Source organism: Opisthorchis viverrini (genome assembly GCF_000715545.1).
Source record: "Opisthorchis viverrini unplaced genomic scaffold opera_v5_572, whole genome shotgun sequence".
Classification (NCBI taxonomy): domain Eukaryota; kingdom Metazoa; phylum Platyhelminthes; class Trematoda; order Opisthorchiida; family Opisthorchiidae; genus Opisthorchis; species Opisthorchis viverrini.
Window position 1 is genome coordinate 172,073 of NW_008752237.1, and position 10,339 is coordinate 182,411.

The 10,339-nt window shown below is 43.5% G+C and overlaps 1 protein-coding gene across 1 annotated transcript; it reads right to left on the minus strand.

Annotated features, from left to right (window-relative positions):
- Nucleotides 1–6,283: 6,283 nt before the first annotated feature.
- On the minus strand, nt 6,284–9,726 carry T265_15529 (hypothetical protein; the record flags this gene model as incomplete). The annotated part of the gene is made up of 2 exons (XM_009178518.1): nt 6,284–6,448; nt 9,643–9,726. The coding sequence occupies 2 exons, from the start codon at nt 9,715–9,717 to the stop codon at nt 6,284–6,286; spliced, it is 240 nt and encodes a 79-aa protein (XP_009176782.1).
- Between the last annotated feature and the right edge of the window lie 613 nt (nt 9,727–10,339).

Consider the following 10,339-nt stretch of genomic DNA (forward strand, 5'->3'; position numbering starts at 1 on the left):
AGCTTCCAGACACTGTACCTCATTTCTAGACCTGTTACAGATCTGATATTCTAAATTTGCCTTATATGGATTGACAGTTGCGACCGAATTCGGAATGCCAGAGCAGCTTTTGTGAACCTGCGTCACCTGTGGCTTAGGCGTGACATCTGCTAATCCGTCAAGGGTCGAGCTTACAGCGGAGTGTTGAGCAATGCGGTTTAGGTTACATGGCTTTCAGAACTGGTGTGTTTTTAATGCTGGGACCCTGATTAGTCGCAGGCTGACAAAAGTTGAAAACGAAATGTCTGAAAATAGAAGCGTAGAACATTCGTGTACTTATGTAACCGACTCCCGAGTGATACATACTGGAACTTCCCGATTCGTTGCAGTACAGAAACCGCCAGCTTTGGCCACACTTTACCCGGTAATATCAGAAGAAGCATTCAAATCTTTCTGTACCTTAAAAATGTCTTATATCAGTATCAGAATACATGATTGGTGTTCATATTCACAAAACTGATTGTCATCGCCTTTCTCTAAACCGGCCGAGTATGTGCAGTTTAAGAGCATTTCCACACGAGGATGGCCAAATTTCCGCCACTAAACATGTACAAAAGATTGTTCACTTCGTGAGTTATTTCAAAACCGAAGTCTTCTCCAATGAGTACATGCCACGCCGAACCAAATTTTTTATCCACGTTTTCTTTGACAAACCGAGCCGCAGCCTGTTGAAAGTGAACAATAAGCATAAGACTACTTTACTATCTTTTCGAACAGCATGATACAGAGGAACAGAGATGGTTGCATTCATATGCACCGAAATGTGCTTGACATGGGAATAAAGACATGAGACGAGAACCGGTGAATACAGCATCTTGAAGAACTAATGACCCACAAGGGACTCGATGTTGCTCGTATTTATGTCCACCACAAGAAAATATGGTTCATTAGTCCCTCTATAAAGTCAAAGCAACGTCAAAAAGTCGGGAATCAATGCATGACATCTTTATCTTTGCCAGGGATTAACAATGGTGTGCAAATCACGTATTCAGAATGATTTGAACAGGTGAAGTTTTGCTTTGTGGATTAACGTGATATCAGTCAACCACCACTATCTGATCAACAGTATCGCAGAATTTCATCTAGACAGGATGAAAGCCCACTGTGCTACATTCATCCCGTTTATGCCATGTGATCCGGTATTTACTAGCCTCTCTAGAGGTAAATTTCGGGAGAAACGTCCATTAAGTTGGTACAGTTTCGTCCCACATTATCGGCTTTCTTGCAGCACAAATAAGCAGCCAATATTGGTTCTCATCATTCTACAACCTATAACCATGTAAGTGTGTCGTTTTACATTTCATCACATCAGTACTAACCTACATTGTATGTACCAGCACTGACCAAATACCCGTAAGATACCAGATGCTGCATTGGTCAAGTAATCAGTGCCAACTATTTGAGTGTGTATGGAAAATGTGCCTCAGAAAACTATCCACGATCTTTTTTTCCAAAACGCAAAATGTGTCATTTAGATTGCACCACCGATAGCCCACGCAAAAATGTCCTATTCCTAGATTAAAGTATAGCCAGGAATTCAAAAAGAAAACGTTTTTGTCTCCCAAAGGCAAAATATCAGGAAGGCATCAGACTGTTTAGACGTTTTCCCGACTTCTGGCTAAATCAGTGTTGAATGTTGGCAACACATTTACAGTGGTCGTTTGAGACGAATTAGATACGTGGCGCTGGTCGGTTTTCTGTACACAAGATTCACTAACAGAAGTAGCATATAATCGAACCCTCTCAGATGGCAGTTCCACCAGTCGCTTTCAGAAGTCTCATCACTTCCCGAGCTGTTTCTAGCAAACTGTTCCCACATTTTTAGATCACCAGTGAGTTTGGGTGGCTGAAGGTTTCATCACTTTCCGAGCTGTTTCCATCAAACTGTTCCCACATTTTCAGATCACCAGTGAGTTTGGGTGCCTGAACATTGTCGGTGGCGGTCACGCCGTCAGTTTAGATCCCGATGGCTTCACTGAGTGTTGAGATGTTGGTATCTCAGACAATGTGATGTAATATTCATAGGTCCATCCCTCCATCCCACTTTTCCATTTCTATTGTAAGCCTTCATTGAAAAAAACTGGCATGGGTGTTTAGGAGTTAATCCCTAAATCTTTCATCTGGTTTTGCCGTCAGTGATTGTTTGACGACGATGGGCAGTATTCGTGTGCCAAACTATGAGGTCCTTCTTTCGTTAATCGACCCGGCACTTTGTAACAAACCTGTTCTACTTTGTAATTACTTATGGAAGTCTACAGCCAAGTTACTAAATTTTACAGAAAATGCGTTCCACCGTTCACTGTGGGCCAAAACTAGCCGCAGTAATTGCAAAGCATCTAAAATATCCATTTGCATCTCTGTGCAATATTTTGGTTATTTTATTGATCAAAATAAAGTGACAAAATCGGTTGGCGGCAAAATTAAAATACACCATTCAAGAAGTTGCAACATGTCATAGGAGGACAGCGATTCCACTAGGTATGGCATCTATTTGTCTGGAATTCTGCGCGTGTTCCCGCTGTGTTTTGGAAGATCCATCGTAAAATTATGAAGTAGCATCTCAAACTGCACTCTCTTTCATCATATTAAAACTCCCAAGTCGCAACGAAAACGCCCTTGCTTCTTATTTTCTCCATACAGTCATGCACCTGAGTTTTTGTGTCAGATGACCGACTGGAGAACCAAATCTCTCAAACTTATTTTACGCAACATCCTCGTCACCGAAATTACTATTAAAATAAAATACCAATGCTTACTTCCAGAATACCATATCAATTGAGTCAATTGACACAGGTAAACCACGGCATCAAGGACGAGAATCGGATGAGAGCATGACTAGTGCCTGCACCTCAAAAACGTACCTACTTCTCCAACATTTAGTCAAATAGTCGAGAGAGCGTAACCACCCTAACCAATGGTGTGACTTGACGTGCCGAAAGCTAACGATGTTGAACGATGCTTCGTGTCGAATGAAGGATTCAACAAAAACCTAATTTTTGACGGTGCGTTGATTCAATGGCCTAAACTGGAATGCGCCACATAAGCTAGCGAATATGTTGTGTTTATTTTCACCCCCGGTCACGACCTGCACCAGTCGCTACCTACAAAACGCACCAACCCCCAAGTAAGTGGTCTGACCTACTTTGGGAAGAAGCTGCCTTCCAGGTCTTATCTTCCGAGTGCACACAACTGAAATTAGGCTATCGGATTATCTGGTATGCCCTCTACTAGTACACGTTAATGAGGGAGGGCCTTATCCCGGAAAGCTGAAATTTCAGCAGAAAATTTGCGTCGTTTTGTATGACCTGCTCCTTGCAGGCGAGGGTTTTGCACGGGGTAATTACTGAGCATCAAATTTCAGTTGTTTCTTATTTATTTTCGGGATCCTTAGAATTTGAANACTCTGAATTGGGCATGGTAAACAGCACTGTCTTTGGCAAGCGATAGTTCAGCACAAGCAATATATGGCCCGACCAACTCAGCTTCCGGTGCTGAACATGTTATTTAACGGAAGTCACTATTGCACAACGAAAATTTGCTTTTCGCTTGCGTGGTTGCGGATTCATTGACACACACCCACACGAGCCATGGTTCTGAGACAATAGCTGTCGAGCAGCTGAAGACACCTCGGTTCCGCTGATCAAACAGGCCAAGCCTCACAACCGTGTGGTTTGTACTGTAGCCTTATACACACGTCCCTGGAGACTGAGGGCCATCACGAAGAGACTGAACCTTACCATGGTGTGACGGTTTGCGCATCTCAGCAACCCCTCGGGCTATACTGGAAGGTGTCCTCGGGACACTCAAGGAGTCACTCATACCAGATTGGTCAATTGTTAGAGGTCTGACAAATACATTCCCCTGGTCCTCCTGGTCGAGGGTTGAGACACATGATGACTCGTTCCGTATTAATGGTAATGCGCTTTTATCTCCCACCAAACACCGCTGCTTTGCGGTAAGGCTTTTGCGTCAAGGGATTTGGTCGAGGGCCCAACTCGTCCTCCTGTCTAGGTGTAGGCGCCCTGACAGTATCTTAGCCAGTGTACATCCATAACGCTTACAACTAACAATATTTTCACACCTAATCAGCCGTCGTGTGGTGCCATTAGCCGAGTCACCTTAATCGCTGCACACATCAGGGGGTCAGCGGAAACAAGCTACTGCTGACACCTCTATTCTTCCCCTTTCATACATTTTTTCTTCCCCCACCCCATTACCAACCCTTTCCTTGTAGGCCTAGCACTTTGGGCTGATGAAGTCGTTCGCAGAACGTGCTCGTCATATGGCGCCGACATCCTCAGGTATCTCCAAATCAATTCTCAAGTCTAGACACCTAGTATGTTTAGCCACCTTTGACGTCCGCACTCTGAAACAAGTAAGACAACAAGCCGTCTTGCTCCCACACTGGACTCTCTTGGCATTGAAGCCTACCGTGTCACAGAAACAAGCACTTAAGATGCAAGCACAATGGTTGGGCTAAACGTCCATCAGTCTCCACACGCTGCTAGCTACGCACGTCTGGTGATGCAGAGGCTGCTGCGGCCGGATGTGCAGGGGTTGATGTAGTCCTAAGTCACTTGGCGGAAGTATTCTTGTTTGACTAAATACCTGTTGATAGTCGGTTCCGTGGACCGTCTGGCATCGCCCATGAAGGAGCTTCACAAGCGGAAAGTCGACCGCTGTCTGTTTATCGTGTCTGCTTATGCCCCGACTGACTGTAGTTCCGACGCCGTTCCGACACACTAAATGATCTGTTGCGGTGAGCTAAAAGCTCAGATATCGTGGTGGTTGCCGGAGATTTGAATGCACAAGTGATCAGTCTTAGCCTTTTGGAGACTCAGTTGGGAGGTCGGCATGGATTGGACTCGGCACGTACGGACAATGTGGAACGATTGCTTCAGCTGTGTGCTAATCTCAGCCTGTTTTATGCGGTACGAACTTCTGAAATATCCGTATTCATCTGGTCACATGGTGCCCTCCAATGGCAGGCCGGTCACAAACTCAAATCGATCACATTGTCACCAACTATCGATAGCGTGGATCAATAACTGGCTGCCGGTCGTTTTGGAACAAATTTGTGGGTTTCGACCACACGCTCGTGCGAGGTGGCTGCTCCTCACGTTTTCCGGGTTCACGTAAGGTGCGGACAAATCGCCTGGCAGCGGAAAGACTAGCAGATCCGAATGTTAGGCAAGGCTACCAGAGTCGTCTTCTAGAATCCCTTCCAAATGCTCCACCATCAGATGTGAACTCATACTGGGACGAGATTGCCACTTCTTTGCATAGTGCTGAAAATTTTGCCTGTGGCATAGCACCAGGCTTATTCAAACCCCGAATATCAGACCAAAAGCTGGAACTGCTTAAATCTCGGCGAAATATCCCAACCGACCCAGAAAATAAATTGGTGCAACAAATTATCAGAAGTCAAGGAAAGCTGAGCGTGCAAGCCGACTGTGAGGTGTGGTGGACATAGAAAGCCAAGGAAATGGAACAGTCCAGAAAGCCACCAAATCCCGAATATTATTTCGGTTGATTCCTTCAATTGTTCCCGAAGACAACCCATGAACGAAACCATCGATAATCAGAATGGAACGGCCATCTCGAATAAAGAACACCTTGACCATTGGACCTAATACTTTGAACGACATTGGTCGTGGCCACCAGCTGCCACTCATCTGAACCCCACATGTGACGTAGAATCCTAGAAGGTGAACCTGGAACCACCTATGGCCTCGGAGTTTCACGACTGCATATGTTCTCTCAAGTGCCACCGAGCTCTTGTTTTGGATGCTCTCCCACCAGCGTTGTTCAAAATGGGGGTGAAGTCCTCAATCAGTGCTTGTCTGCTCTGTTTGCTTGTCCTTGAAAAAAGGAGTCTGTTCCAGGCAACTGGAGAGCGCCAGTAACAGTGCATATCTTTAAAGAAGAGGCCTGTAGTGAGTTGGGACCCTGATTAGTCGCAGGCTGACAAAAGTTGAAAACGAAATGTCTGAAAATAGAAGCGTAGAACATTCGTGTACTTATGTAACCGACTCCCGAGTGATACATACTGGAACTTCCCGATTCGTTGCAGTACAGAAACCGCCAGCTTTGGCCACACTTTACCCGGTAATATCAGAAGAAGCATTCAAATCTTTCTGTACCTTAAAAATGTCTTATATCAGTATCAGAATACATGATTGGTGTTCATATTCACAAAACTGATTGTCATCGCCTTTCTCTAAACCGGCCGAGTATGTGCAGTTTAAGAGCATTTCCACACGAGGATGGCCAAATTTCCGCCACTAAACATGTACAAAAGATTGTTCACTTCGTGGGTTATTTCAAAACCGAAGTCTTCTCCAATGAGTACATGCCACGCCGAACCAAATTTTTTATCCACGTTTTCTTTGACAAACCGAGCCGCAGCCTGTTGAAAGTGAACAATAAGCATAAGACTACTTTACTATCTTTTCGAACAGCATGATACAGAGGAACAGAGATGGTTGCATTCATATGCACCGAAATGTGCTTGACATGGGAATAAAGACATGAGACGAGAACCGGTGAATACAGCATCTTGAAGAACTAATGACCCACAAGGGACTCGATGTTGCTCGTATTTATGTCCACCACAAGAAAATATGGTTCATTAGTCCCTCTATAAAGTCAAAGCAACGTCAAAAAGTCGGGAATCAATGCATGACATCTTTATCTTTGCCAGGGATTAACAATGGTGTGCAAATCACGTATTCAGAATGATTTGAACAGGTGAAGTTTTGCTTTGTGGATTAACGTGATATCAGTCAACCACCACTATCTGATCAACAGTATCGCAGAATTTCATCTAGACAGGATGAAAGCCCACTGTGCTACATTCATCCCGTTTATGCCATGTGATCCGGTATTTACTAGCCTCTCTAGAGGTAAATTTCGGGAGAAACGTCCATTAAGTTGGTACAGTTTCGTCCCACATTATCGGCTTTCTTGCAGCACAAATAAGCAGCCAATATTGGTTCTCATCATTCTACAACCTATAACCATGTAAGTGTGTCGTTTTACATTTCATCACATCAGTACTAACCTACATTGTATGTACCAGCACTGACCAAATACCCGTAAGATACCAGATGCTGCATTGGTCAAGTAATCAGTGCCAACTATTTGAGTGTGTATGGAAAATGTGCCTCAGAAAACTATCCACGATCTTTTTTTCCAAAACGCAAAATGTGTCATTTAGATTGCACCACCGATAGCCCACGCAAAAATGTCCTATTCCTAGATTAAAGTATAGCCAGGAATTCAAAAAGAAAACGTTTTTGTCTCCCAAAGGCAAAATATCAGGAAGGCATCAGACTGTTTAGACGTTTTCCCGACTTCTGGCTAAATCAGTGTTGAATGTTGGCAACACATTTACAGTGGTCGTTTGAGACGAATTAGATACGTGGCGCTGGTCGGTTTTCTGTACACAAGATTCACTAACAGAAGTAGCATATAATCGAACCCTCTCAGATGGCAGTTCCACCAGTCGCTTTCAGAGGTTTCATCACTTTCCGAGCTGTTTCCATCAAACTGTTCCCACATTTTCAGATCACCAGTGAGTTTGGGTGCCTGAACATTGTCGGTGGCGGTCACGCCGTCAGTTTAGATCCCGATGGCTTCACTGAGTGTTGAGATGTTGGTATCTCAGACAATGTGATGTAATATTCATAGGTCCATCCCTCCATCCCACTTTTCCATTTCTATTGTAAGCCTTCATTGAAAAAAAAACTGCCATGGGTGTTTAGGAGTTAATCCCTAAATGTTTCATCTGGTTTTGCCGTCAGTGATGGTTTGACGACGATGGGCAGTATTCGTGTGCCAAACTATGAGGTCCTTCTTTCGTTAATCGACCCGGCACTTTGTAACAAACCTGTTCTACTTTGTAATTACTTATGGAAGTCTACAGCCAAGTTACTAAATTTTACAGAAAATGCGTTCCACCGTTCACTGTGGGCCAAAACTAGCCGCAGTAATTGCAAAGCATCTAAAATATCCATTTGCATCTCTGTGCCATATTTTAGTTATTTTATTGATCAAAATAAAATGATAAACTCGGTTGGCGGCAAAATTAAAATACACCATTCAAGAAGTTACGACCTGTCATAGGAGGACAGCGATTTCACTAGGTATGGCATCTATTTGTCTGGAATTCTGCGCGTGTTCCCGCTGTGTTTTGGAAGATCCATCGTAAAATTATGAAGTAGCATCTCAAACTGCACTCTCTTTCATCATATTAAAACTCCCAAGTCGCAACGAAAACGCCCTTGCTTCTTATTTTCTCCATACAGTCATGCACCTGAGTTTTTGTGTCAGATGACCGACTGGAGAACCAAATCTCTCAAACTTATTTTACGCAACATCCTCGTCACCGAAATCGCCATTAACGTAAAATACCAATGCTTACTTCCAGAATACCATGTCAATTGACACAGGTAAACCACGGCATCAAGGACGAGAATCGGATGAGAGCATGACTAGTGCCTGCACCTCAAAAACGTACCTACTTCTCCAACATTTAGTCAAATAGTCGAGAGAGCGTAACCACCCTAACCAATGGTGTGACTTGACGTGCCGAAAGCTAACGATGTTGAACGATGCTTCGTGTCGAATGAAGGATTCAACAAAAACCTAATTTTTGACGGTGCGTTGTTTCAATGGCCTAAACTGGAATGCACCACATAAGCTAACGAATATGTTGTGTTTATTTTCACCCCTGGTCACGACCTGCACCAGTCGCTACCTACAAAACGCACCAACTCCCAAGTAAGTGGTCTGACCTACTCTGGGAAGAAGCTCCCTTCCAGGTCTTATCTTCCGAGTGCACACAACTGAAATTAGGCTATCGGATTATCTGGTATGCCCTCTACTAGTACACGTTAATGAGGGAGGGCCTTATCCCGGAAAGCTGAAATTTCAGCAGAAAATTTGCGTCGTTTTGTATGACCTGCTCCTTGCAGGCGAGGGTTTTGCACGGGGTAATTACTGAGCATCAAATTTCAGTTGTTTCTTATTTATTTTCGGGATCCTTAGAATTTGAAACCTGTCGCATTTACCTACTGCATCATTCTATCCCAAAAAAGGTATACTGCAAAGAATGACAGTGTAAACTTCCAAATAAACCGTGTAAGATCCAAAACAGAGCTTTATGTATCTGCAAAAACACCTTGTCGCTTCCATGAAACAAGAAATTTATTCGTAACATAGATCTTTCCTTTATGTGTTATATTTTGAAAAGGTCTCTAGAAATATGGCTAATCCCACTCCTTCTTAATATTTCCACTCTACACCACTCAAAACATTTCTACGTAGACGGCAGAGATATGTTTCAAATTTTGTACAATGCGGTCGAAATAATCACGGCGTTTCTAATCTAAAATGTTTATCTAGGTGCATCACAAGAAGAGCATTCGAACCTAATAAGCTGGCAAAACAGCTCCGCAGAGAACCTAGGGCTACGGGAGTGATAATTTTCGGACAATGTATATGTTGGTCTCTGGCCACATATACACTGATGCAGATCACTTTGGCTGTCAGGTTTAGACTGAGGAGAATAAAAGTCAAATTACAGAGTCTTCAACTCACTTCATTATCCGTTGGAAATTTCTCACAACCTGTCACACACAGCTCGGTAACTTCAGCCTTCATGTCCTCATACATGTCGCATTGCTGCGAAAATAACCGGAGAGTGGAAAGTCATTCTAGTTATTGCATGCACTGTCTCGTTATGTGTCTCATTAATACGGTTTTGAACTTTCCTACCACATAACCTGGAAAAGCCACATCAACCACATATTCAGGATAGAGCCAAAAAACTGGATCCAATAAAATTTTGCAGGACGCGTTCTGCAAATAATTTGCGCTCTGTATGTGACTCGTTGTGCATTTACATGATGCTATTTGATCCTTCACCTGTAGAGGCCAATACCAGTAATGTTTCTGAATATGGTCGAATATGATTTAAAACTTGAGTATCATCATCGGCGGTATGACATCATTGTCAGCTATGATGATTCGCTGCCATACAGCAATGGGTTACTTGGATGCTCCATGTGAAGGAAATAATAACAGAGGAATTTGGAGGATCCTGATGATTTCAAGAGGCCTACACTCTCAAATGCTCATTCACATTATCTGGATAACAACCGACAACAAGAACGCCACTAAAATCAAGTAGCAGCCATATATTGTAGCAGTAGGAATCACGTGGTTCAATACTGGTAGGCTAGTCGCAGCCATAACATCCAGACGTTTCGTGATATCTTTCACACATATCTGCCAG